This window comes from Solea solea, chromosome 4 (genome assembly GCF_958295425.1).
Source record: "Solea solea chromosome 4, fSolSol10.1, whole genome shotgun sequence".
In the NCBI taxonomy this organism is placed as follows: Eukaryota; Metazoa; Chordata; class Actinopteri; order Pleuronectiformes; family Soleidae; genus Solea; species Solea solea.
Window position 1 is genome coordinate 5,045,134 of NC_081137.1, and position 27,434 is coordinate 5,072,567.

Consider the following 27,434-nt stretch of genomic DNA (forward strand, 5'->3'; position numbering starts at 1 on the left):
TAGAGTATAAGGAAAATATAGACAAAATAGGATAAATAAGAAGAAATACTACTTACAATATTACACAATGTAAAATATGAACAATATTAGGGCTGCAACCATTATTCATCGAATAAAAAAGTTTTCAGATTTTTCAGCTTCTTAAATGTTAATATTTTGTTCCATATAACAAAGAAATCATTAAAACGAAATAATCTTGGTTTGTGGACAAAAGAAGAAATTGTTCTTCAGAACACTGATCTGATATTTTTAGATTAATCGATTATGAAAGTGTAATAAGTTAGTTGCAGCCCTAAACAATTAAATACAAAACCTTGATTTGTTTTATTTGGTTGAGTCTTGCAAAAAGAGACAGTTAAACAAAAAAGAAGCAAGCATAAACCACAATTTATACTTTATTATAAGCATGAAAACAACACAATTCCCTAAAAGAAATACTTCAAAGGCAAGTTTGAAAAATGCAGTGTAAATATAACTCTCCATATCTGGGTTTGATAATGATCAGAGCTGAATCTGATGTTGGACAGGACCAAAATGACCTCATTCAAAGTGACTCATGCAGTGATACAAATTTCACTGGCACAACTTCAGCATCTGGGCCTCAGAGGTAGAATCCTGAGGGAATCATTATACACCACCTGTTGTCTCATAAACAGAAGCATGATGACACAAGACAAAGATAAAAACCAGGATAATAACAAAGAGTTCTGCTCCATGTCGGAATTAAGAGATCCCAGGTGTGGACACAATGTAGACCACATCTTGTGCACAGACTATTTCTTTAAACACCAGCCAAAAGTAACGCAGGAGACAAACGGGACATCCAAAAACACAGAAGACAGGGAGACATATGACTGACAATCTACATGGCTGTCCAGTAAAACACAATTTTGTGGAATTATACATAGTCTCAGCATCACATGCATGGCACATTGCCCTGTGTATCTTATCTCGATGCATGTTGAAGTGTCTCGTTTGGGAATATCTGATGCATTTCTCGTCCAAACACTAACAAAGTCGGACACTGGCCTATATTGTTTTCAATATGGCCTGATATTCTTTGGATCAGGACAGCACATTTATCTGTTCATTCATTTCAGATCATAATTTGTGAAAGAGGTACTTCCAAAATAAATATGCATGCCATTTTATATATATATATATACAGTGCATACATAAAATAACTCTAATTCATCAAAATATAGAACAAAGGAGAAAAACAGTGGCCGTGAGTTCAAGGTGACAAAGAATACATGTCTAGACATGTGGGACTGGCTGTTCTCCTACAACCTCAAACACTGTTGGCTGTTGAGTGTATGTTCATGCAGTGTAGTAGAAGCCCAATAGATGGTGGTATACTTACACTTTTTGGTTTCACGCCTGGCTGTTTGGTCAAGTGCCTAAAAAGCAATGCTTCTATGTGTATTGAATGTGAAGGTGTAGCTCCTCTTCCTCTCCCTCCTCCTCCCTCCAGGAATCCTCATTAAGAGTGAGCACCTGTGTGTAATTAAACGTGATGATAGTACACACTCAACTAACAACAACAACAATAAAAAAAAAGCTTTTATTTCCTTTAATTATTCAGTCAGGTGAAATATAGGATAAATGAATGTGTCTCAAGCTTGCTGCCCCTCCCTGCAGGTGACCTCCTTTGAGTGATGAACACCATGTTAATTAGGCCAGTGATCACCTCCAGCAGGAGCAGGAGGGAGGAGCGTTCCTTTGTGTGTGCTGTTGTAGCTGGTGTACAAGTTTAAAACCGCTGGCAGAACTCCAAGTTTGGCAACAACCCATGAACAGGCTTACACAAGGCAAACCAAATGTCAACAGTTAACCGTCTTGTGATCTTGCGAGGTGGCAAGTTATGGCAAGGTGAAACTATACAGAAAGGCATATGTTGTTATAAACATATCATAGGTGCAAAGTTGGCAGGTTTCTCCTGGGAAATGAAGGAGGAGAAAAAAACAAACAAATAAAAAATATAAATAAAAAATTCTGCCTCACCCTGGAAGTTGGGAACATTTTACAATTATTAATATTGTATTATATTTGAGTTTCTATACACAACCTGCATTTTGATGGGCTGTTTATATCCCAAAGCACTTTGTAACAGTGTTTTGAAAGAGCCATACCAATAAGGTTTATTATGATTATGTTTATTAATAAGATTGAGACTGGTTGCTTGTATTGTCTTGTTTATGCCCCATGGTGCATGCATGATGTGTCTATGAAGTCACCTGATTTCAAGATGAGTCCATATGAGATAAGACACTGGCATCATGTATGTGTCATAATCACCTGCCAATGGAAATGTTTACATGTTATGGAGAGAGAAAGCCTTTGTGCTGCCTGATGTAAACAACGCATGGTTTAAAGGCATTTGGATCCTTTTACGCACGAGTCGACCCCGAAGAAAATCCCATCCAGACGCACAGCAATGAAGGACAAATAAATAAATATATGTAGTGATGGCGTTGCGGTGTCTCAGCTCCGGCTGCTAATGTGTTCTTTGTTCTTGGTCGTGTACAGTGTGAGTGCGCCGTGCGTATCTGTGTGGGGCAGCAGCGGAGTCGGGAGGAGTTGTCGCCCTTGTTCTCACCGTGTGCTCCGCCCGCCCGCGCTGATTGGATTGAAAATCACCCCCCGACTACCACCACGATGTCAGGCAGCGGGGCTGTGTGTGTGTGTTTTTCCTTCACACTCACACAGTCAAAGAAACGCCCACTCTGATGACCGGGAAAGTCGCTTCAAACTGAAGAGAACACGCTGCCTGCGCACAGACTCATCAGGACGCGCTCATGTCTGGAGACGGATCATCCAACCTACCTCTGTTGTTGTTGTTGTTTTTTATGCACGAAGAGTTTGTGTCAGGTGTTACCTCGCCATGATTGGAGGTGTCATTTCAATCTAAGCTGATCCACTCCACAAGACTTCCCTGGAAACTGCTGAGTGCGCGCACCAGATTCTTTTGGATGAACAGGTGGCGCAAGCTCCGCTTCCCTTAATTTGTCATTAGGGACGAGACGCAGGTTAACGCACTTGACGTTAAGCGTTTAATACCTGCCTTGAAAGGTGGGAGAGAACAGAGCAGCCTGCCTTTTTTTTATCCTTTGTTAAAAGGAGTCACCGGGCAGAGGAGCTGCGATGCCAGTTGCGGACAGCGACATGGTCGTGGACAGCAGCCACGAGCAGGGCAAAACCCCGAGCTGTGGCGGGGATGAGAGCATCCTCCCGGCCTCACTGTGCAGTCCCGCGGCGGACATCCTCAAGAGCTTTTACCACACCAAGCGGGTCGGGAACTATCTGATCGGCAGGAAACTGGGAGAGGGATCGTTCGCCAAAGTTCGAGAAGGTCTCCATGCGATGACCGGGGAGAAGGTGAGCTGACTGACCGTGAAGGCAACACGGTTCTGTGGTGTGGGAATGTCATGTGTGTGTTGAAAGTCATGCGTAATGTGTTTGTATGTCTCGTGGCAGTATAATAATAGCATGGCATAATAATTAATAATGCAGTTATTGCAAATGGGAAACTAAAAAAAAAGTTGGGTTACATCAATCAAACTGGTTACATTTAAAAATAATTTGTGTGGCATTTGGAAGGAGCTCTTATTTCACTGCAGTGCCAGCTGTCACTTGGCGCACGTCTGTTTTGGGTTTTTTTTTTCTTCTGTTGCGTGTCACAGCTCATCATGATCATGATCATACATTTCTTTTTGTTGTTGTTTTTTCAACATGTCAGTCAAAGGTGTTATCGGTTAATCAGCTCTGAGCTGAGAAAGTGATCAGCCCTGGTTTGGTTAATGAGCTCAGGAGGCAGCAGCAGCTGCTGGAGAACGCAGCCTCATGCTCAGCAGGGCTTGTTTTACCACCTCGGCCTCACTGACAACACTGAATATTGTGTGTGTTTTTGGGGGGGGGAGAGACAAAGAGAGTTCATCTCAACCTTCCTGCATCCAGCACATGTTGCAGACTGACTAAGCGATGCTTTGTCTGCTGATGCTGGTGATCTCACTTCTGTGTGCATGGGCGCGCAAGCCCGCGATAGGTGCACCGAGGTGAAGTGGCCTGGCCTATGAGGGAGCAGAGCTGCTACTTACATATGAAATCATGTCGTTGATAAATGGGCTTTCTAGCCTCATTACCATTCCACCAGCACCACATTGGGGGCTTTGATATGGGCAACAACCACTGGCCACTGGTTGCCTTTGTCTCCTTTAGGCTGTTTTGAGGGAACAGCCAGCACATTTGCATATTGGATAAACAAGTGCTGCCCTTGTTCCTTTATGTTCCTACCTGTGACCCCATGTACTGCATATTTGTATGTATTAATACACATTATATATCACATGATGATATTCACATAATATTAAAATGACCCCCACCTCCATGGTGCGAGGACAGAAGAGAGCACTCCTGCTTTTCACCTCATCATCCCTCCTTCCTCCACTCTCTTTGTTGAGGATGATGCAAACGCTGGCAATCGCCGAAACCCTCCCCTCTCTTTACTCTCTCATTCAGAGGAAAACAGGGACACAGTCAGTGGCGATGGCCGGGTAGGGAGCGGAGGGGCAGCGAGTTTATTCAAGGAGGCACAAGGGTGGTCAGTCAGAGAGAGGAGGAGGAGGAGGGGGAGAAGATACTGAAGGAGTCCCAGATAAATGATCAGCATCACTAGAAAGTCAGCAGGGATGAGAAGGGCGTGTGTGTGTTTAAAAGGCATGGGGGGGGGGGGGGTTTGAAAGTGAGGAGAGGTGAGAGATGGTGCCGTTGTGGTCAGGGGGCGGGCGAGGACACATGCATGTGTTTTTGATGTCTGTAACCCACTTTCCCCCCTACACCACCCCCCTGTTTTCGGTCTGAGGGGCGGTTGAAAAACAACTGAATCCCCCAGAAGCCCCCAGGCTGGCTGGGTGCACCCCTCCCCCCCACCTCTCCCCTCCTGTCTCCTTATATACTGTAGATCAGCCTACTGTAAATACAGTGCCCCCACCCCCCCACATACATACACCACCTCCCCCTCTCTACTGCTTGGCGTAAACATGGGTCATCTATTATTCTATTATGATGGCTCTGTGAACACACACACACAGGTTGGCAGAGCTATTCTTCTGAGGACGCTCAGCCCTAACAAAGCCTTATCACTGACCTAAACCATAACCAGTTCACGTCTAACCCTAAGCTTGACTTAACTTGAATTCAAATCTTAGTCCTAAACTTAACCAGTTTCTCAGAGATGAGGTTCTGCCTCATCAGGACCAGGTTTTGGACTACTGGTCCTGACAAGGTCAGTGTTTATGCCAAAAAAAGGTCCTAAAGCGGCAACAGATACGAGTAATCATACACTCTAGGAACATAATCAGTATCACAATAAGACTGAGTGCAATATGCAAATGAAAGACACTTAAGGCAATTATTTGATGATGATACAATTTGTGACAAAACAGGATTCGGTTTATTTTGTTTGTTTAGAGACAAACGGCCGTGATTCAGATGTGTGATTCTGTGAAAATGAAAGGCAAGATGCGAAACGCCAGCAAATAAAGTAATGGCCATGTGCAATAGTAATGTCATTTAATTTAATCAGTGGAAAGTACCAAACGTGTCTCGCGGTGGTGGTCTAAAACCCAGGTCACGTAGCGCGCCGCCACTAAAACACAAACGCACGTTCGGGCCGGCTTTAATTAGAAGTCGTAAAAAGGGTTTTCAGAGGAGAATGAATTATCAAAGATGAAAGGACCAAAGCAAACTGACAGACGCACTGAAGGACAAAAGGAAGAAAGGACACACACTCGCATACACATAAACGCAACCACTTTAGGCCTCGCCGTGCCATTAAATGGATATGGTGATTAGTTTCACTGGTCATGCCTTTCCATGTCTCTCGACTCTCCTTGAGATGATTTGCTGTGTGTGGTGGCCATGTTCTTGAACTCCAGTCTAGACAGGGGACAAGGGGACGCGGGCGACGGATGAAATAAGAGTATAATATTGACTGGAACAAGCGACGGACAGAAGGCAAAGTGTTTTTGTCATTCAGGTAAAGGACACATCTGTCGCTTCAGACAAGGACAAAAAGACGTCCAGAACACAATAAAGACATAAAAACTTAAGAGATTTGTTCTCGAGGAACAAATCGAGTAACTGCCCCAGCTTTGGGTCCACATTTGTCACCTCCTCATGTGTGTTTAGCTGCGACTCAGCTCTGTGGCAAATGGGGGAATATTAACTCTCCATTTGGTGTTGGCGCCTCCAGAACAGAGAGGGTAACATTTGCTTTTCCACCCTAGTTTATAATGGTTCAGTAACCTCTGCAACACACACACACACACAAATATACACCTCCCCCAGCAGTGTCGATGCCCTGTAACGCCTCAGTTGCCCCACATTGGCAGCAGCTGCGAGGGAGAGGTCAGAGTCGTGTTATATTCCCTGCAATGGAGACTGGAGTCCCTCATCACCTGTTACACTACAACCCTTCAACCTACATTGCTCTAGTGCTGTATTCTCATGGGAATTCTCCACAATATCATATAACGCCACGTTGCAGAGTCAGACCATCTCGAAACTATCTCACCTCGCCTCTCTCCCCCCTCCTGTGTCCTCCGTCCTCCAGGTGGCAGTGAAGGTGATTGACAAGCGGAAGGCCAAGAAGGACTCGTACGTGACCAAGAACCTGCGCAGGGAGGGCCACATCCAGCAGATGATCCGCCACCCCAACATCACGCAGCTCCTCGACATCCTGGAGACGGAGAACAGCTACTACCTGGTGATGGAGCTGTGTCCCGGCGGCAACCTCATGAACCGCATCTACGACAAGAAGCGCCTGGACGAGAGGGAGACGCAGAAGTACATCCGGCAGCTGGTGCTGGCCGTTGAGCATCTGCACAGGGCGGGCGTGGTGCACAGGTGAATAAGGAAGTAATAGAAGAGTGGGAAAAAGAAGCATGTATTTCCAGTGTTATGAGCAGTAAACAGGGGGCGTGTCATCCGTACCTCACAGAGCTTTGTGTGGTTAATGCCGAGTTTAAGATCTCTGAGTCAGACATGATCCTCTTTCTCAAAAGTGTAGGCTAAGTCCTTATTGTGCACATTACTGTTAATCCACATAAACAAACCCGTCTGCCTGATAACTGCAAAAGACATGATGTGAGTCAGTGTTTCCTGAACTTTATTTATGGGAAGATAAACCAATTTACGTCCAGACTCTGGGAAGGACCGTGTTGAAGTTATCTTCAACCAAAAGTCAATCACGCCAGTTTAGTTCTTTCACCAATAAAGTTAAAAAGAAATACAGAATAAATTCCCAAGCTTTTTTTTTTCCCACTTAGAGCCTGGGAACTTAAATTTCCATCACACTGGGATGGACGAGGTAAATATCTGTGAAACAGGATTTTACTGTGATTTAAACGAACACAATAGATCCAGAAAATCAGCCAGTGTGACCCACATTAGGAGGGTTATGTGTGTCTGAGGGGAGGGGGGGGGTTCCCATAGACCTCTCCTGTGTCTGCTTTGTATGAAGACGGCTTAGATAAGACTAATCTATCTCATGTAAACACTGACATTGTGCAGGCACTGATTACAGTATCTGTTGTCTCTTTTTTTGGCCTTACAGAGACCTAAAGATCGAAAACCTCCTGCTGGACGAGCAGGACAACATAAAGCTCATAGGTGAGTCTTTAAGCGCACAAAAGGTCCCATGTGTTTGTTGTTTTAAAGAGTTAAATGCCACAGTAGAGTGTTACAATGCACCACATGTGGTGAAGGCCAAAGAGCAATTAAATATCCTGTTGAAAACCCTCACGGGCTCTCACCCGAGTGCTAATCTCGCCGCTTCTGTCGCCTCTCGCAGACTTCGGCCTCAGCAACTGCGCCGGCATCTTGGGCTACTCCGACCCGTTCAGCACCCAGTGTGGAAGTCCGGCGTACGCCGCCCCCGAGCTGCTCTCCAGGAAGAAGTACGGGCCCAAGGTGGACGTCTGGTCCATGTGAGTGTGACAGTTGCAGACACAGACACTGGCTAAAAGGCTTGCATTAAAGGTTATTTGGATGAAATAGTAATTCATATCATTAGAGTTGTTAATATTTTGATTCCACGTGGTAATGCTCTACCTTTTCATCGACAGCATTGTAAAAAACATAGGATTTAGATATTGACGGTGATCGTTCAGACCATTATTTACCAAAAACAATAGCATTAGCATCAGCTGTCAGCCAAATTGTCATTTTAAGCATCAGAATCTGACATGTTTTCCTTCACTGTGCTCCCCCCCCCCCCCAGCGGCGTGAACATGTACGCCATGTTGACGGGGACTCTGCCGTTCACCGTGGAACCCTTCAGCCTCCGAGCCCTGCACCAGAAAATGGTGGACAAGGAGATGAACCCGCTGCCGCCCTCGCTCTGCACAGGTGTGTGCACATACCGACCTGTTAATCGCGTCGACACTGCACTGGCGCACGCACACACACACACCGACTCAGCTGCTCTCTCAGGTCCTCGTAATTACACAGAACAGATACGAGTGTAAATGAATGTGCCAAGTGACTATTGTTGCCTTTGGCTCAAGTGAGAGAGCGAAAGAATGCTGACATTTCTAAATGTAATAAAAAGTCCTCGTGTCTGCCAAGAGACAAAAAAAAAGAAAAAAACAGATTGAAATTCAAAGATAAGCTGCTGCTAGAAAACCTCTGCTACTGTGGTTGCATTCAAACTTTCCAAGAATCACTCCTAACAAAAACCCTGCTGCCTTATTAGCATTTTGTCTCCTCCAGTCACTTTATAAACAACGGTCTGTGGTTACGGAACTTTAAAGCCGATTTTCCAAAGGGAACATTTAGTTAATCCGCGTACGTGCACATGCACAATAAATTGATTCACCTGATAAACATTTCTCAAGAACTGCAACAGGACATGTGACGTAAACAATCCCCGTTTCTCAAGAACAAAAACAGACTTCCAGTGAACCTTTAACTGTCACGGGCTAAACCATTATTAGGAAATGTGTGACACAGGTGTGATCCACTTCTCTGGAAGCCGTGACGCCCACGTTTGCACCTCTCAACACGCAAGCAAGGAAAAGATTAACCCGATTAAAGAGGTGCCTATTAGTCAAGCTTAATGACGGATATGTCATCTCATCGCGGTTATGCAATAATGGAGTGAAAGCGGATAAGTGGGATGAGTCCACTGTGTGTTTTGTCACACGCGCTCGCAGATTAACCACAAACTGGCAGAGACGTGAGGAAATACTGGGGTGATTCATCAGTTTAATTAACTTGGACTTCCGTCGTAGTGACGCTCTCCAACAACCCTGCATTTTGGTCACAGGCAGTGAGGAATTGTTGCTAAAAAAAAAAGAGGCTCAGCCTCCGCAATAACATGGAGCTGGATCAGTTCAGCAGCGTCAGACATTCATCAAACCGACCGTGCACTGCAAACTTTGTTTAGATGTGATTAGAGCTGCAGCTCTTGGTTTTCTCCATGAATCGAGTATTTGTTGACGATGTTCTCAAATGTCTTCCACAAGTCAGAATAATTAAGTTTTTTTTTTTTGTCATATGAAGCAAAGAAACCCGGAAATATTCACATTTAACAAGCTAAAAAAAAGAACAGTCAAACTGATTATGAAAATAGTAATTGATTAAATTATTTGCGGCCCCAACTGTGAATGTGATTGAACCCAGAGTTTGAAAAACAGATCTGTTTTTGAATGACATCTCTGTCATTTTAAGTGTTTTTAAGAGGGAGATGTAAAACCATATATCAAGTTTGGTGCAAAAGAAAAATAAAGCTGAGATTTCATTTTGAGGCCATATAACACAGCTTTAGCTCATATCATTTTTCAATCCTGGAGAACTTTGCACGAAATGTCATTAGTTGGTGTCAGCATATGAATATTTATTCTCTCTCTCTGTGTCTCAGCCGCCATCTGTCTTCTGAAGAAGCTACTTGAGCCAGATCCAAACAAGCGTCCCAATATCCATCAAGTAATGGCCGACTCCTGGCTACAGCTCGCCAACAAGAACACGGGGGCGCCGTACCTCAACAGGTAAGACTGGAATATGTGTTTTAGTTTGAAATTTAAACCCTTTTTTTTGTTTTGCATCGCAACCCTTAACCGTTCATCGTTGTGCGTTCAGGATCCACATTGAGGAAATAAACCACACAGTGTTGCTGCACATGACGGAGAAAATGGGCTACAAGCACAGCGAGGTTCTGAGCGCCGTCCTCACCAACCGCGCATGTCACACACTGGCCGTGTACTTCCTCCTCAACAAGAAGATGAAGAGGCTCTCTAAAGAGTACAGGGTAAGTGGGAGGACATTCCTCGGGTGATTGGGGTTGGATTTACAAGGTGATAAAAAAAAAAAATCTGGTTTCACAAAAACAGGTTTGGTAAAAAAAATTTGTCCGTGTCTTTAGGAGATGCAGTTCCAGGAGAAGAAGAAAGGAGAGAAGAAGAAAAACGAATACTACCAGACCCAGTGGAGGAAGCACGTCGACAAGCTCACCATACCCCCAAAACAGACGCCCGTCTACCTGGCTGTGAGCAAGCCCAGCGAGAAGAAGAAACACAGGACAGGTGAGAAATCCTATGATCTCGTTTAAAAAGAAATGATTTATCAGAAAAAAGGTTGTTTTTAAAAAAAAAAAAAATGCTTTATTCTATTTACTTGTATTCATACAGGGTAGGTTGACTGAGCATGCATGTTCTTATTCGTCAACAACCTATGTAGTTCCCCAGTCTTCCATCAATCCTTCCACCCCTCCTTCCCTGCATCCATCCATCCATCTGTGAGGGTACTTCTTGGACATGTCCGTCATAAGACAAACCACTTTTTTTTTTTTCAATTTTTATCTCGACTGAGAAAGTGTTGTCTAAATGTAAGTACACGACTGTGAATGAACATAAGTTGAAATGAGCAAAACGGCAGCAATAAGTGGTCAAAGTCAGTCACAAGGTAGCGAGACTCCATCCCTTATCCTCATCCTGCCACTGATGACACATATGATTCTTCAACAAACATCAACACGCGGTATTTTCCGTAATGTAATGACGCTTCTCATTTCCTCCTCAGGTCTGCTGCGTGGCATTATTGGTGGCCATCGTAACTCCCCTCTGGCGCCGCCTGGCACCGTCGCTTCCTCGTCCATGGAATATCTCGAGATCCACCCTCCCTTGCCCAACACCCCTCAGCAACGGAGGCGACTGGCCACCCTCCCGCCTGCCAACACCAGTCCAGAACACAACATTCCAGCCCCACCGGCTCCATCACCTATCGGTATGCATTCCTTCGGCTCGCTCTCCAAAGCCGAGCAAATCGAAGACACCCCGGCTTCCCCCTGGTACAAGCTCACCAACGGCACTTTGTCCCCACCCCGCCACGTATCTGCCTTCCAACCGGACTCCTCTTACTTGAAAAAAGCCACGATCCCCAGCCCCCCAGTCCTCATCGTCAACCCACAGCCCAAGAAGAGCATCTCCACAGACTGGTGTGGCTCTTCCGACACCAGTGGCAGTCCCCCCAGCATCGTAGGAAGCCCCCCCGGAAGCTCAGCATTCAGTCCTCCAAAATCCGCCTTCAGTCCCCTAAACCCCACGTCGGCTTTCAGTCCGCCTAGCAACAACAGCAGCAGCGATCCCGAAAGTCCGACGCACCGCAGCAAGTTCCCTTCGATGGGAATCGGTCAGATCCTCAAGAAGAAGGTCCAGCTGCAGCCCTTCTCCTTCCGGCCCGAACAGGTCGTCGAGGAAGTGGTGTCACCACCTCCTTACCCCATGCAGACTCTTCTCTGTGCCTCAGGTGCACTCAAGACCCTCTGCTGAGGGGTCAAAGACGAGAAGGAAATGAAATGAAAAGACAAGGCCCCTCTCAACACTTTTGTTTCTGTTGGGGAGGTCTTCCAGAGTGGCCTTCTGAACTGTGAACTGTCCCTTTATTACTACTACGCCACTTTTTTTTTTTAAGGGAATAAATCCTTCAAATGAGGAAAAAAAAAAAAGGGGTTTAAGTGAGAGTGTTTCCTCTCTTATTACTTATGTAACATAAAAGGTGGTGACACTGAGGAGATGAGATTTGAAAGGGATCCCAGAGCGATGACTCAACCTGGCGCCGTCCCAGATTACGGAGAGGACAGCGGACGTCCAGTGATGTACAGTACACACTTGAATACACGCCAAAACCCCTGTATTATAGACTAGAGAGTCCAGAGATACTCGCTCATGTGACATTGCTCTCACTGGTTTCTAACTGAGCCGCAGACTGATTCGCACCAGCTACTGGATCCCAACGCTAACCCTGACCCCTGAAGACGTGTGTAAATGTTTCGTCTCTGTGGAAAAAGCCGCAACGAAAACCCCACGGACTTCCACTGCTGGACTGGACGACAAAAAAAAACCCAACAAACTCACTGCACTATTCTTGAAAAACCAAAAGCTTAACGAGTAACAACGGTGTTTACCATCTTTTACCTCACTGCATTGTTCATACATTATTGTACAACAGCACCTGATTGTGTGGATTTTGCCACGATGCTGCGGCGTCTGAGCGTCCGTGCCATTGTAGGATAGAAGTAGTAGCAGTTGGCGGGAGTAGAGAGTCAAGCTCACGCTTTTTTTATAGCGCTCTAATAAAACCGCCACTTAATAAATCACGGCTTGGCATTTTGTTTTATAGACAAGTCTTTGCAAAACCTTTTTTTAAACCCACAGGGAAAGTACAAGTGTGAAAGTCTTAATTGTGATTTTCTCACAGCTGGATTTGTCTATTTATACTCGGTTTGGAAGAAAAGGGAGAGGAGGCGGGAAATAAAGGAGGTATTAAAAGAAAAAAAAGAAAAAAATAGAGCAACAAAAGCCTTATGAAACTGATCAACCACGCAAAAGGTTGAGGGGTATGAAGGTGGGAAGAGCACCAGGATCTACTTGGAAAATAACTCACTTCCTTTATGTCTTAACGCGGTAGTTTGTGCAATAGTCTTAAAAGTGTTCACTGCAATGACGAGTATTCTGCCAAGAGCTCTCTCTCCGAGAGTGACGTGAAAAGGTGTGCTTGTATATAACAGTACGACGGATTCTAGGGGGAAAAGAAAAAGGAAAAAAATAGAAAAAATAAATAAGAGAGAAAAGCTCTTCACTGGCATTTTCCACACCTTACTGTATAAAACTATTTGACAACAACGGAAGCTTCCACAGGCACAAAAGGCGTCTCACTGTTACAACACTGAAGAATTTCTTCGAAACGAAAAGTTGCATGCAAATGTTTCACGAGTCAAACCGTATTGTCGACATATGAAATTGTGTCTTTGTACCTTTTTTTTCCCTGGTTGATACTGAGATTGATACAGACTCTGGTGGGGGGGGGGAATCTTTTATAAGATTTTTGTAATGGACGGTTTTGTTTTTGGCTGTTGAAGAGATTTCTATGCTGTATAAAGTATTTTAAATATTTATACTAAACCTCTTACGTCTCTGTCTGGTGCTTGTTCCCCCGTCTGGCTTCATCTTCAGATCAATATAACGGGTTTAAAGTGAGGAACTTAAATATAAACATCAGTTGCATTCACACAATTTAGGACTGCAATGATGACTCGATTCGAATGAGTGATTTTTTAATAAACAATCTCTATATTTTTCAAAAGCTTTGCTCCATATAACAAACAACAAATCATTAAAACTGAATCATTTCGATTTATGGACTAGATAAAAGACATTTGATATCATTTTGAGGTTTGGGAGATACCAATTATATTTTTTTGACATTTTAGGAGCCAAATAATTTGAAAAGTAACACAAAGAAGCGTCCACGGAAAGTTTCAGACGGGGGTCAACGCTTCTTGTCCCCGCCCGCCCCTGCGCTGCTGGTGTATACACACAAATGCTCCCTCAGTCAGCATTGCTTCAGAGAGCCTGTAAAACAATACGCAGCATAAAAATAACAATACATCGTCTAAAAGATATGCACTGCGGCTTTAAATGATCATCATTAATCATATAATGTCACATATGCCAACTTTATTGTAAATGAACGTGAGGCGTTCACTGTCCCCGAGGTGTATGGTACGCTCCTAATAAACTCTCGGCTCGTGTGAATTGGCTCATCAGCTGTGAAAGCGTCCTGCGTTTGCTCAGTTTCACACGCCGCTCGCGTTTTCCCACGAGACACCTGTGGTGGGTGAAAAAGGAAAGAAAAACACACTCGCAACAGCTGAAGGATTTGTGGGAATGACACACACACACAGAGTCGTACAATGACCCCTCCTCATACATACTGTAGACACTAATCTCTTCAGCTGTGTGCGCCCCCCCCCCCCCCACCCATCATAAACCTCTCTGATGAGACAAAGGAGGGGTCACCGGTGCTCTGACACAAACATACACAAACAGGGTCGTCCCATTAAAATCACCATAGCTAAGCTGATGTAGCCCGAGGGGCAAGAGTGGCTCTGAAATGCAGGGGTCAGAAAAACAGGTCACAGTCATGAATAGGGCTGGGTCAAAATGTGGATTTGGGGACATATCGTTGTCCTTCCTCTTGCTATACGATAATCAATACGCCGGGGCGAATGTCGATGTCTTGGTTAACAAAGTAAGGCGCTCTAAAGTGAGTTACGTGGCCGAAGAAGAGGGAGAGGGAGATTTATGCGTCTATGTAAAAAATCAATTCAAAATATTAGGTGTAACAGGTATGTCTGTAAATTAGTCGCTACATTAGGTACAAGACTAGTAGCACCTAGGGGTGAAGCTGCATGGAAGAGGACTCGCTTAGTAAAAGGGTTAATGACAAAGTTATCACAACTCACGCTATTCTAAAGACGTCAATCATTTTGAATACTGTATTCAATTTCCGTCCATAGATTTATGCCCTAAAACCTACGCACTGGTCCTTTAACTTCTCTATATTACAAGGCAAACATGAAAACTTGCATAAAACATGGACTTTTTTTTATGTAAGGGCCAAACTGACCACTTACTGTCATTTGTTTTTGACAATCTGTTCGGGCTTAGATCCTGATGACATTAATCCCGCCTCTCATCACAATTACGAGCGCACACACACAAACACACACACCGGGGAGCAACTGGCAGCGAGACGATGAGCTTTTGTGTCTGGCAACAAAACAGGGGCCTTTGTGTCTGACGACACAACAGATGTTAGACCTGCTGTACAGTGGTGGACAGGAAAGGTGTACCCACACACACACACACACACACAGAGGTTTGTGCAGCTATTCTTCTGAGGACACTGCATTGAATGAAGTCCATTTATTTGGACAGCCTCATCCAGTTAATGCCTCACACTAACCTTGACCCACACACAAATCAAACAACTCGACCTCGTCCCGATGAGGACTACTGGTCCTGACAAGGTCAGTGTTTATGACAGAAAACATCACACACACACACAGAGAAAGCAGCTCCGTCTTCACGAGCAGCTCTCACACACACACACACAGAGAGGAGAGTGAGAGGCAGACTGAGGTGCACACAAAGACACTGGGGGGAAATAAACAAGCAGATGTTTCTGCTGAGGTTGGAGGCGTTGATCACGCAGTGGGGATTTGGGATGAGGAGTCGGAGGAGTCACTGACTGGCCGGCAACGCCGTCCAATCACACGCACACCAACGAAGGAAATTAATGAAACAAGAAGGCTGTGGCTTATCAAAGAGACATCATAGAGGGGTGGCGTCAGCAAGTTTACCAAGGTTACTTGACTCCACGATCGTCTGACAGCTGCCGATTCTTGAGATTCTTTTGAGAAACTGAACCCCCGAACCTACTCTGTGCACGCATCAACGACCAAAAACCAACGACCAAGATAACTGTGATTCACAATATTATAGCAATAATAGTAAAAATATGCTGTAATACAGTAATTTTTTTAGATTCTTAAAGTGTAAAGGTGGTGTCTACTGTGGTTCAATTATATATATATATATATATATATACATTATACACATATACACATATATATATTATCGTCAGTAAAAACGATATTTAAAGTAAATATTAAATAAATGAAACAGGTATTTAAATTCAACAACTAATGTTTGGATGAAAAAATAAAGTTTGAGTGACTTTGCAACATTTATCAAGTTTCTGTTGTAGTTGTAAAAATGGAGATTAATAAATAATAATCAGCGAGTGCAATTATTAAGAAGTTAAGGTGTACCGAGAATTGTTTATTATTAAAGTTAAAATATTGTTACCCGCTCATATTCAATGAAATCGGAATTTACTAGTGTATCTATAGTCACTCAAAAAACACTGATAAAAAAACACAAATTGTAACAGACTTTTTATTTAAGTAAAAGTGGAAAATTAATTATAAACGAGCTATGAGCATATGGTGGGGTGTGGCTCTTTTGTCACAAAATAACCACTTTATAATGACGGGAAAGATGAAGTTTGAAATAAAATAGTAAACACTGGTTTTAATTATGATTACATTTTGTTTCTTCTTTTTTTTTAACCCATCGTTCTTTTGATTGATAAAAACCCCAGACCCATTCACCTCAGATTTTTAAGGACCGCCAGGGAGAATATTAATTTACCTTATTGCTCTTTTGCAGAAAACACTGAGTTAATTTCCTCACATAAGCCTAAAATAATTCTTCCCACAATCCTTTCCCTTCCATGAAAACAAACATTTTGTAAGTTGGCACACAGGTGGCACTCCTTGAGATATTTTCTGCTCTCTAAAACAAGATCAGAAATTAAATCAAAGAGCGGAGCTGAGCCAATGGGAGCTCAGTGTCTGTGGCAACAGCAGCACAAGTCTGATCAGCCATTGGTCCCGTGTTTCACACAGCGGCCGCTCTAATTGGCTGCCGGTGCGCCGAGGCTTCATTGCCTCCATGGCAACATTGCTTCCTTATTGCTTAGGGAAGGTGAAAAGGAAGGGAAAGAGGGGAGGCGACTTTCACTCAGACGCTACCTCTGCATTATTCATCCTTTGTCCCTGCAGAATGTGTGTGGATGAACTGGCGGATGCATGTGTGTGCGTGTGTCGGTTTGGGTTTGAGTGGCAATGATTGGCTGAGACTTAAGAGGTGAACGAGGTGAATCCGGTGCAATAATTGCACCGAGCGGTGCAACGCATCCAGCAACACAGTGTCTATATATATATATATATATACATATACATATATATATAAGAAGGGCTACACGGGTTCAGAGGGCATTCACCTAGCTGGCTTAAAGCTCTACTGGAGCTGAATGGAAGAACAAAAAATAAGAAGCTGGGACCTGTTCAACCTGTTCCTCCAAAATGAGCGTGTTACAAGGGAGGAGGAGCAGCACACATCTGGACAACCACACACACAACCAGTGCAGGATGAGGACTGGATAGAGGCAACAACACCAGCAGAAACAACAAAAACCATGTGGCCTGTTTGTTGTTGTTGTTTTGACTGTCCTCCTACATTTGAGGGAGGGCAGAATCATATGGAAGGGGGAGGGAGAAGGAAGGGTGAGGGAGGAAAAACACCACGCAGGGATTAAGGAGTGAATGGGGGTGGGTGGGTGGTTACTCCTCCCCCCCCCCCCATGTATGTGCCTAAGCAACGTCTGTTGACAGGCGTGCAGACTAGCGAGCTGGCTGGCTGTACCTCCGGCAGTGCACGGGATGACGAGATGGCAACAGGCACTCAGCGTAGCACGTGCTCACAGTTGCCTTAGCAACCTGCCCTTGGATACAGCGTGTTGGTTGGCCGTTTCTGGCTGTTGTTGTTCTGCGAGGCTGATGAAACCTCGTGGATGAGGGAGGGAGGGAGGGAGGGAAGGAGGGAGAGCTGTACAGCGTGGCGCTTGTTTCCCCGCCTGGGTAGAAAGTGTTGCTGGGCACATTAGAGGTCAGTTGGTAAACAAACACGCGCGCATTTTACCACATAATTGACCCTGCCCTCTGAACTCAAACGACCTTAAACGTTTCAGTTTAATTCTTAACCTGATTGACTTTCTCGGAGAAAGAGAGACATTTAATGAGATTATCCTGATGGTTTGAACTTGTCTTTTTTAATTAAAACTCAAAAAATTGTTCCATTTTAGGGGAAAATTTGCTTTTTTTTTTTTTTTTATTACACAAAAATACAAAAACATCAATGAACAAACCAAAAAAATGATCAGTATAATCCAGTTCTGGCAATGGGTATTAATACAATTTTTATTGAATTCGATTTTTGTTCAGGTGTGACCATGGCAAACATCCGGTCTCCCTCCAAGAACCCATATGTGAGGAGCGAACAAAGAACGAGGACAAAGAAACACATTTGTGGCCTTGAGTGTCCCGATCGATACCGTTATAGTGCTGAGTGTGCAGCCCGCCTGATGAGATCCTGCCCAAATAAACATTCTGCTCTCGCTGTGGTAGACTCGCTCTGCACTGAGGCATGAAGAAACGACGGTGCCACGAGCCGCTGGGGCCCGAGCTGACAGCGTGATTGATTACAAGTGCAGGCAGTCTTTGTTTCGCCATCGGTAATCAGAACAAAGCGCCGTGTGTGTGTGGGTACAAGGTGAGGCGAAGACGAAATGTGTTACTGAGGGGCGCGTCCTTGAATTAAAACTTAAGAGGGAGCTTTAATGTAAATGCGGGGGGGGGGGGGCAATGAGAAAATAAACAAATACACCTGTAAGAGAACCACCCATACAGGCTGACCTCCATCACCGTCACACCACGTCACATTCCTCCTGAGTGGCAACTTCGATTTCCTCCAGCCTCTGCGCCATGGACAGGACCAGCATTTTCATCTGGGAAAGGATGGGGAGGGGGGAGAAAAGGGGGGAGAGTTTCAGTGTTGCAGGTGAATGGGAGAAGGGTGGAGTAAATGCAGAAAAGTGAGCATGAGGGAGGACGGAAAAGGGGGTGGATCTGGTAGATTCTGTAAAGAGGGAAGGGAGAGAGGCAGAAATGGAGGAGGAAATTGGACAGGTGGGACGCAGCGAGGAGGAAAGAAGGGAGGGAGGAGTCGGGATTTAATTTGAAAAAGGAGGAAAATCGAGGGAGCCATTGAGGAAGCGGTGGAGAGGAGGTGGATGAGGATGAAAGACGCGTGTGGGGAGGTCAGGTCACTGAGGGCACGGATGATAAAGCCAAAACAAATGTCTGCGAGTCAGACACACAGAATACACTTATACAGCTTTACATCTCGGTGTCCCCCGACGACACAGAGCCAACTGATGCCCCTTTAAAACGGCATTTTAGACACAGAGAGACATTTAGAGAGAGATCAATTGAAAGCTCCGGCTTTCAGCCTTGGTGTTACATGTTTTAAAGTATTTTATTTCTGATCTTGTAATACAACATCTGTGCTGAGGCATTTACTGCCGAGCCTGTAACGATTGCAGACAATTTCTCTTTACACCGCTCTGCCTGAGTTTAGTGAAGTATGTGTGTGTCATATTAAGGATTTATGGACACGATCAGATTTGACTTCATTATTTGGCCAGTGTGAGCCCAAGTAGTGTATCGGCTCATCATTAATTACAGATTCAGATAACTAAGACTGATTTTTATCCATTTGTGCTTTTTCCCCCACTTTTGTATTGCTATATTTTAATTAAAACAAGCACTTTGAGTTGTTACAGTCTCTTAAATATGAATGTTTTCTCATCTCCTTGCTCCAGAAAACGAAGAAATCATTAAAACTGAATAACCAAAACAAGTAATTCATTTCAAGGTTTGGTTCATTCATGTTTGTGTATTTTTATTTGCTTTGTATGCCGTGACTTGAGGGTGGGGATTTGTCTGCGAAAGCATTTTGAGTTACATTAATTTAAAGGAAAAGAGCAACATAACTAATATATGATAAAAGTCAGTGTTTTCTTCAAGATCAAGGGAACATTATTGAACTAAATAAGTCAGCGCTGCAATTCTGGCTATTCTCATCCAATCGTATTATAATTGTCAATTCTTTTCCGGAGTAATTGACTATTTCCCTTGTGTAGTGAATAGCTCCAGTAGCCTCAGGTGATGTCTGCATGTTTTGTCCAAAGTTATTCGATTGACAGTCTTTTCAACTGTGGAAACAGAAAATGTTCCACAACAGAGAAACTGAATAGAATCATTTCTCCATTTGTTCTCCTGAACAATGGCAGCACTGACTGTAACTCTCGTCTTTCCTGAGAAAAGTCCTTCATCATTGTTGCTGCAGACAGCCAAATTATTATCTTAAATAACATCTGTCGACTTGTTAGGTATTTCTTTGAGGTTTCCTATCAATACTTTCCATCAGTTTTGGAAAGTGCAGAGTTGTTTTTCCAGCGAACACAGACGGGTTTCTTCCCAAACTGTCACGAGTGATTGCTCAACTATTAACAACACATCTCAAAGACAGGTTACCAGATATTTCTAAATGTAGTATTGTGCAGATTTTAGCCTGTATACTTTATTCAGACAAACATATTGCAGCACTGCAAGGCTAATATCATTAGTTGACTCATTTAGAGCTGCAACTTATTAGTCTATCAGTTACTTTCTCCATTAATTGAGTTGTTAGGTTTATAAAATGTCAGAAAATGATGAGAAAAAGTTGATTTTTACCCAAAACCTAAAATTAAGAGCTCAATCGTTTTCATAATTGATTAATCAATGAGTTGTTTGGTCCAGAAAATGTTGATCGGTGTTTCCCAAACCTTTAAACGTCAACGAAATGTTATATGGAGCAAAGAAACCTACAAATATTAACATTTAAGAAGCTGGAAAACCAGATACTTACACGTAAAACAACTTAATCACTTGTGAAATGATTTAATATCATAATTGTCTTAATTATGAGCTCTTAAGAAATCTGTTTAATCCGTGTGCAGCCATATTTGCATTCTATTCACACTGACGTTAAACCTAGGTGGATTTACCACATATTAAAATTACCCATATTAACCTACATGAGACAACCCAGTGCATTTCAATGTATTATGTAGCCATTTTTTTTTTTTTTTTTTGCTAGGTAACACATTGGTGTAGCAACAGTATCACATGACATCGCGTTGTTTTGGTGGGTCACAAAACTAGAACAGACGACATGAGATAATTATACACGTGGTGACTAAGTGAAGAAGTCATTGACGGAATAATGCATGGCTCAGTGTTTACAGTGCTTTTAAACCCATGCGAGGAGACACAGAGTCTTTACACTCAGCTGCTCGTGTACAATTAGTCTGTTGTTTCACCTCGTTATACAAGCGTGTTGAACCTGTTTAAAAATGTACTGTTGTGAAGATAACCTGGCATGGAATGACAAATCATATGTCACCTGCAGGAATTTCAGGAAGCACAGTAAAAAAAAAAAACAAAGCCACACTGTACGTTATAGACGCTGCGACAGTGACAAAAACATTCCGGATCAAAACATGTTTTTCCTCTGAACAAAGATTCCTCAACATGCTCCCCATCTCCTCTATTGTCCCCCTTGCACACAGAGCTGCTGTGCTATCGCCCCCTAGTGGCCAAACTGAGAATAGGTGGATATTTATTTTTTTTTTTTTTTTTAAACAAAGGAATGATTTGGATCAACTGTGGGAATCCATTGAGAAAATGTGAAGTCCATCACCATTTTCATAAGAAAATACACTCATTTGACACTTGTAATAACTGTAAAGATAAAACAAGGGAAGGAGTAAGACAAAAAGTGTAATACAAGTGAAATTCAACAACAAGAACAGCTCTGGATATTGCAATTAATTTGTACAGACAATTTACTAATGGTATTGGTATATTGATAAGGGTTTCAGCAGGGGCTGACATGACGGGGTGAGGTCATGTCTGATACAAGAGGCTGCACATCACAGCAGTGAGGGCTTCCCAGAATGAAGCTGATGTCATCGTGAGTCCAACCTGTGCTTTGGTAATCAATGAGTCGAGTTACATTTACCGTCAGCGACTCAAAACAACACAGAGGAGGTTTTTTTTACTACTTCCCCCTGCTATAACAAACTGACGTAATGTTTTAAGGATTTAACTTCCCCTGAACTGGAAAAAAACAGTCATGGTTATTCACTAAAATGAGATTTACAGCAAATAAATATCTTATTTATTTTGTTTTTAATTGCCTTGTTGTTATTGTGCGTGTGTTTTTTTTTTTTATTATTATTATTATAATGTGTCTGGAAGGTGTCCATAAATGTATTATTATGAGATTATAATTTAGATGTGATGTTCAGGAGGTGGAGGATTTTATCTCACAGAGGAGCCGAACAAAGAGAAGCAGCATCAGCAGCAGCATCAGTGATTTACCTCCGTTAGCTGTTGTTCAACAATGCCTCTGTGCTCCAGTGTGACCGGCTGCTCTTCGGGGCCCTCTGCTGCCAACATTTGGTTTGCCGAGCCAAGAACATAGCTGGAAAATAATATACAGTTTTATAATAAGGCAGTAAATGCAAGCACAGGAACCATAAATGTGCAATTAACACCTTTACACAGTTTTGATTCACAATTATGTCAATCATATGGGCTTCAATTTCATTTGCTCTTGCGCCTCAAAAACAATTACCACTGTGTTTCATGATAAATTAATTTGCAGTTTGTTTCCGATGCATTTTCTAACCAAACCTGAAAAAATAAAATAAAATAAAATTTTAATTCACCTTATTTTACTCAGAGTTTAATTTACGAAGTACAACAAATATTGTATACAGAAGCAGATTGCTGATGCTGAATATCCTTACATGGTACCTGACCATGAAACCTCAGTGTTTGTTATGGTTACCTCGCTTATCAGTAAGGTCAAAAAGAGAGTGAACTTTTGTTTATTGTAAATTACAATCGAGTGCGACTTTTAAAACCAAATAAAACGAGAATAAAACCTCCCCCTAAAATAAGGAAACGTCCGCCTCTAACAGTGAACGTACCTGTCAATGCTGGCAACATTGAAATAGAAAGCAAATCTCTTGTGGTCCAGTTGCCTCGGCGTGGACGTGTAAACCATGCCGATGACAGATTGGCAGGATGTACACTCGAGATCCATGATCAGACTGTCGAGGGGCGAAAAAGAGACAGTTAAGCCCAAACCTGACAAAAATGCATTGCAACGCATGACATTTGAGTATTTTGTTTCCTAGGAAATGTCAGCAAAAATGCAACAATTATTGAATTGAGCTGAAAATAGATAAAGGGGCATCAGAGACCATGTCAAAATAACATTATAACATTAACTGTAAAATCACAAGAGGTTGCTCTTGACATTAAAGTTTTTGTTGTAAAATTGCAGAATATTTTAACCTGCTTCAAGTTGAAATTGTGGAACTCTGGTAGATAAGACAAGAACCCTGGCCTTCTGAGACAAAAATCCCATTCTTAGTTTCTCCATAGTCGTTGGTTTTTCCAGGCTTTCAAAGTCAAGTGTTTTTTCCTGTGGTAACCTGTATGAGCGTTTCTTACCACGAGTCTTTCCTTGTTCCATGCAGTCGACTCTCCTGCCCGACCATGACATTGTCAGTGACCCCTAAGATCAAAACATCACAAAACACATCAAGTACCGCAGCTCAGCATCACATCAAGAGACAAACTCTATGTCAGACCATAAAATAAACATCACAGACTGCAGAACGCTGCAGTGGCCACTGCTATGGGTCAGGAGGATAGTTTAATAAATGTCGTCATACACACAAACTCGCCAAAATAGTGTAGTATATATGCCAGGCCTGTGTGTGGCGCTGAAATGCTGCCAAAGAAACACAGCAAAAATCAGAGAGGATGTTATGGAGCATGTGCATAAAGTTTGTGCACCAACTCCAAACACAAGAAGACGAATGACATATCTCAAAGTTGCCCATTTATTGCATACATGAAAATGCAAAGGGAAGCGTTTAAAAACATTTTGGGACACAACCTTTTCCTTAAATGTAGGTCTTCCAAAGCGCTGATTCCATGTGGATAAAAAGCCAATACAATAACTTATTCTTGTGGATATGGATCTTCGTAGTGAATTATATCAATTTTATTTTTTCAGTCACCCAAATTCAAGCATAGCCGGGGTAAACATCATGAGGGGCCCCCTCCCAGGGCCCCTGTTTATCCGGCTATGCTTGTAAATTTCATATCGTTTTGAAACGTATGTTTTCTTTTTTTCGTTTTTTTTAATATTTGGACAAAGTTATAAACCAGTGTAAATAAAACAACAATGACTCACGCTTCAGTCGGATCTGGTTTTGTCCATCATCACTTCCGTCCCAGGACAGTGAATCCCCCACAGGTAACTTGCATTTCCCGCAGATGAAGACCACAGGTCCGTCGTCCACGTCCTCCTCTGCGTGGCCGAACAGTCTCTCTTCCACAACACTGGAGTCAATTGAGCCGTTTCCCGTTTTCTGTGGGTGCTTTTTGAAGAATCCACAGAAAGTGGAATCTGTGCTGGACGTCTCAAAAGTGACGTCCAATTTTTTCTGTCGGTGTTTCGTTTTTGACATAGTTTCTCTGTCCGCCATCTTCACCGAGTTCTTCCCAAACAAACCGTTTCAAACTTTGGCGGGTGGTTGGCACACGGGATGTTTACTGCTATGTACTTCCGTCTTCGTCTAAACCCACCTCGGCGTTTCCCCCTTTTTGCCATAATGTCCATATGTATAGTTAATTAAATATTGTTTGTGTGTTGCAGATAGTTAATGTATTAGATTCATAAAACTAAATTGAGTATGTACACAGCTATTATGTTGGTTTATGAGATTAAAAAAAGTTTGTAACGGTACATGAACTATCTTGACCAGCTTTTAAACTTTTTTTAACTTGAACCGGAAATACTTTTACTTTGAAGCCAAATTAATTGTTAATTATTCCGTTTATTCGTCGCCTGTTTTGTGTGTGTTTGAATATCTCTGATCAAAACAGTTGATAATTTGATAGAAAGTTATTTTATGTACATACAACTATAAATCATCGTTATTAGCTGGAATATTTGTATTTCATCGCCTGTTGACCCGGAAGTTAATTATTCGAGTTTAGCGGCGCGAAGCCCAAGAGCAACGATTGTTTTGATTTGTCACCGGAGCAAAAGTGTCGCTGTCACTTTCTTTAAGCTCCCTATTCTTTGATTTTGTGACACTTTGATTCGTCATGTGTGAAAAGATAACTAAGGTAACGTTGCAGAGTCTCGCGAACATAAGTTTATCTTCAGTGGTTGTTGTTTTCCTACTGTTTATCTTACAGTTTTTCATTCCCCTCCTCAGGTGAACAGCTGGCTCAGCTCGGTGTTTGGGGATCAGCAGGTGCCGCAGTTCGAGGTCAACACCCGGACGGTGGACATTCTGTATCAGCTGGCTCAGTCCAGTCAAGCCCGCTGCAGTGAAACCTCTCTGCTCATCGAGGACATTAGACAGAAGGTGTCCGAGTATCAGGCTGATGGTGAGTGGGTCACTGACATACATTAGATGGCGATCAAAATGTTTGATTGTTTTAGTTTCTTGTGCCAAAACGTTTATACAGTTCAAAGTGGTTTACAAATGTATGTTCCTAGTGGGAAAAGGTTGTTAAATGTTAAATAGCATGAATTGGCGACAAACTATGAAACATATTCTTAGGATATCATAGATATTTCCTTGTTTCTTGCGTTCCTGATGGTACTAGCCATGTTTTCACTGAGAGTCTGAGTCCCAGGCTGTTTTACAGAAATTATAATACAGTGTTGTTCTCTAATTTACACCACAATGTATTGACAGCACTTTCACAGAACCTAACTGTGTTTCCTGCATCCAGGTGCACATCTCCAGGATGTTCTTCTCCAAGGTGTTGGCCTGTCCTCTGCCAGCTTGTCAAAACCTGCTGCCGATTACCTCTCAGCTTTAGTGGACAACGCCATGGTGCTTGGAGTGAGAGACACATCGCTGGGCAGGTAAGGTGTTGCGGTGGCATCGTTGACGCTTATTTTTCTGCCAATACTGTCAGTTGTCATAAGACGCTTTGAAGAGAGATTTTTGCTCCTTGTGTAGCTTCATGCCAGCAGTGAACAACCTCACCAATGAGCTTCTGGAAGCAGAGAAGTCAAACAGGAGACTTGAGAGGGAACTGAAGGCTCTCAGAAAGAGACTCGGAACCACTCTGGTGCTGCGGAGCAGTTTACAAGAGTAAGGACATGGTTGATGACGTACAATGCATCACCACTGCTTTGTCACATTGTCATAGTAAACACAACAACCTGGGCCATCTGTATGACGCAGAAAGACCATTTGCTGCTGCTACATGCGTCACTTCCTCTGTAACTGGTTTTGTTGTTTGTCATCAGGGATATCAACAAGACTGCCAAGGCTCAGGCAGTGGAGAGTGCTAAAGCAGAGGAGAGGCTACTCAACATGGATTTTGTCAATGCAAAAGCCAAAGAGCTGAGCAATAGATGGGAGCGAGCAGAGGTAATAATAATATATACTTTAAATATGTAACACAAGGTTGAAAATTTGAAATGGGGGGTCATAAACTGACCTCTGAAATAGCAAATAACCTGACCTACTTGTTACCCATTCTGTATTTTGACCTGAATATAATTTAAGCATCATGTTACTGCCTCTGGTTTAGAAAAACAGAGATGATGCTGATACTTAACGCCCTTCAGGTTATTGTCACAATTCAGGGCCAGGTTTTGAAAGAAGTGAATCTCAGTAACCATGGCAGAGCTTTCACGAACATTTCATTCTCTTTTCTCAATCCCACAGGCTCAACTTGTATCTAGGAAAATGGACAAGTCTCTCACCCACCAGGCTATTGTGCAGCTCGCTGAGGTATTCAAGCTTCTACACATGTCCCGCAACAGTTGTCGCTATGGAAATGAAGACGTAACACTGTCTGCTTTCAGGGATTAAAATGTGTCGTCTTATTTTTCTCTCTGCAGGAAGTCAACACACTGAAACAAGAAATAATCCCCTTGAAAAAGAAACTGGAGCCGTACATGGACCTCAGCCCAGTATGTTTGTTTTCAGATTAAAAAAAAAAGTTTATTTTAATGTGCATATATTTAACTTTACGATATAAAATTAGCCTATTAAGACGTTTTTTTATGTTTGAAAACAACATTGTGTTGCTGTGTTTGGTTTTTACTAAATCCTTCTCTCCTCTCCAAACCGCAACAGAGTCCGTCTCTTGCTATAGTGAAAGTAGAAGAAGCAAAAAGAGAACTGGTGAGTGTCTACATTGTTTATTTGCTGATAACAAAAGATGCGGTTACTTTGCTTTATATTTTAATGCTTTTTATCTTTCCTGAATTACAGGCTGCAGTCGATTCCCAGCTTGAAATAAATGTGGATTTCAAGTGACGTTCGTTTGTTGTGAGGAATCTTGCCTGTGTTTTGTGCTGTACTTTTTCTATGTTTGGAAAAATAATAAAGTTGTTGGTTTTACCGCCATTCATCTACAGTACAGGTGGTGCCTAACAAAGTCATTTATTTTAATACATGGGAATAATTGTAATTGAATAACTGTTTTATGTAAACCTACAAAAATAACCTTATTT

General features: G+C 42.8%; 3 protein-coding genes across 4 annotated transcripts; 2 read left to right on the forward strand and 1 right to left on the reverse strand.

The window, feature by feature from the left end:
• The first annotated feature begins 2,700 nt into the window (after positions 1–2,700).
• Positions 2,701–12,844, forward strand: hunk (hormonally up-regulated Neu-associated kinase). 2 transcript variants are annotated; one of them, XM_058627801.1, is made up of 9 exons: positions 2,701–3,378; positions 6,614–6,906; positions 7,616–7,671; positions 7,853–7,988; positions 8,282–8,409; positions 9,923–10,049; positions 10,141–10,309; positions 10,424–10,583; positions 11,080–12,844. In XM_058627801.1, the coding sequence occupies exons 1-9, from the start codon at positions 3,145–3,147 to the stop codon at positions 11,826–11,828; spliced, it is 2,052 nt and encodes a 683-aa protein (XP_058483784.1). In that variant the 5' UTR covers positions 2,701–3,144; the 3' UTR covers positions 11,829–12,844. The 2 variants fall into 2 exon arrangements, with proteins under 2 accessions (XP_058483784.1, XP_058483786.1); XM_058627803.1 differs by lacking the exon at positions 2,701–3,378 and adding an exon at positions 5,820–6,037.
• Positions 12,845–18,148: 5,304 nt separating this feature from the next.
• On the reverse strand, positions 18,149–24,926 carry mis18a (MIS18 kinetochore protein A). The gene is made up of 5 exons (XM_058627551.1): positions 24,132–24,926; positions 23,381–23,444; positions 22,852–22,974; positions 22,238–22,340; positions 18,149–18,753 (listed from the first exon to the last, which is right to left on the reverse strand). The coding sequence occupies exons 1-5, from the start codon at positions 24,424–24,426 to the stop codon at positions 18,673–18,675; spliced, it is 666 nt and encodes a 221-aa protein (XP_058483534.1). The 5' UTR covers positions 24,427–24,926; the 3' UTR covers positions 18,149–18,672.
• On the forward strand, positions 24,922–27,340 carry haus1 (HAUS augmin-like complex, subunit 1). Its single transcript, XM_058627550.1, has 9 exons — positions 24,922–25,072; positions 25,165–25,339; positions 25,691–25,826; positions 25,924–26,058; positions 26,217–26,340; positions 26,641–26,706; positions 26,817–26,888; positions 27,055–27,102; positions 27,193–27,340. The coding sequence occupies exons 1-9, from the start codon at positions 25,052–25,054 to the stop codon at positions 27,235–27,237; spliced, it is 822 nt and encodes a 273-aa protein (XP_058483533.1). The 5' UTR covers positions 24,922–25,051; the 3' UTR covers positions 27,238–27,340.
• Positions 27,341–27,434: the final 94 nt, after the last annotated feature.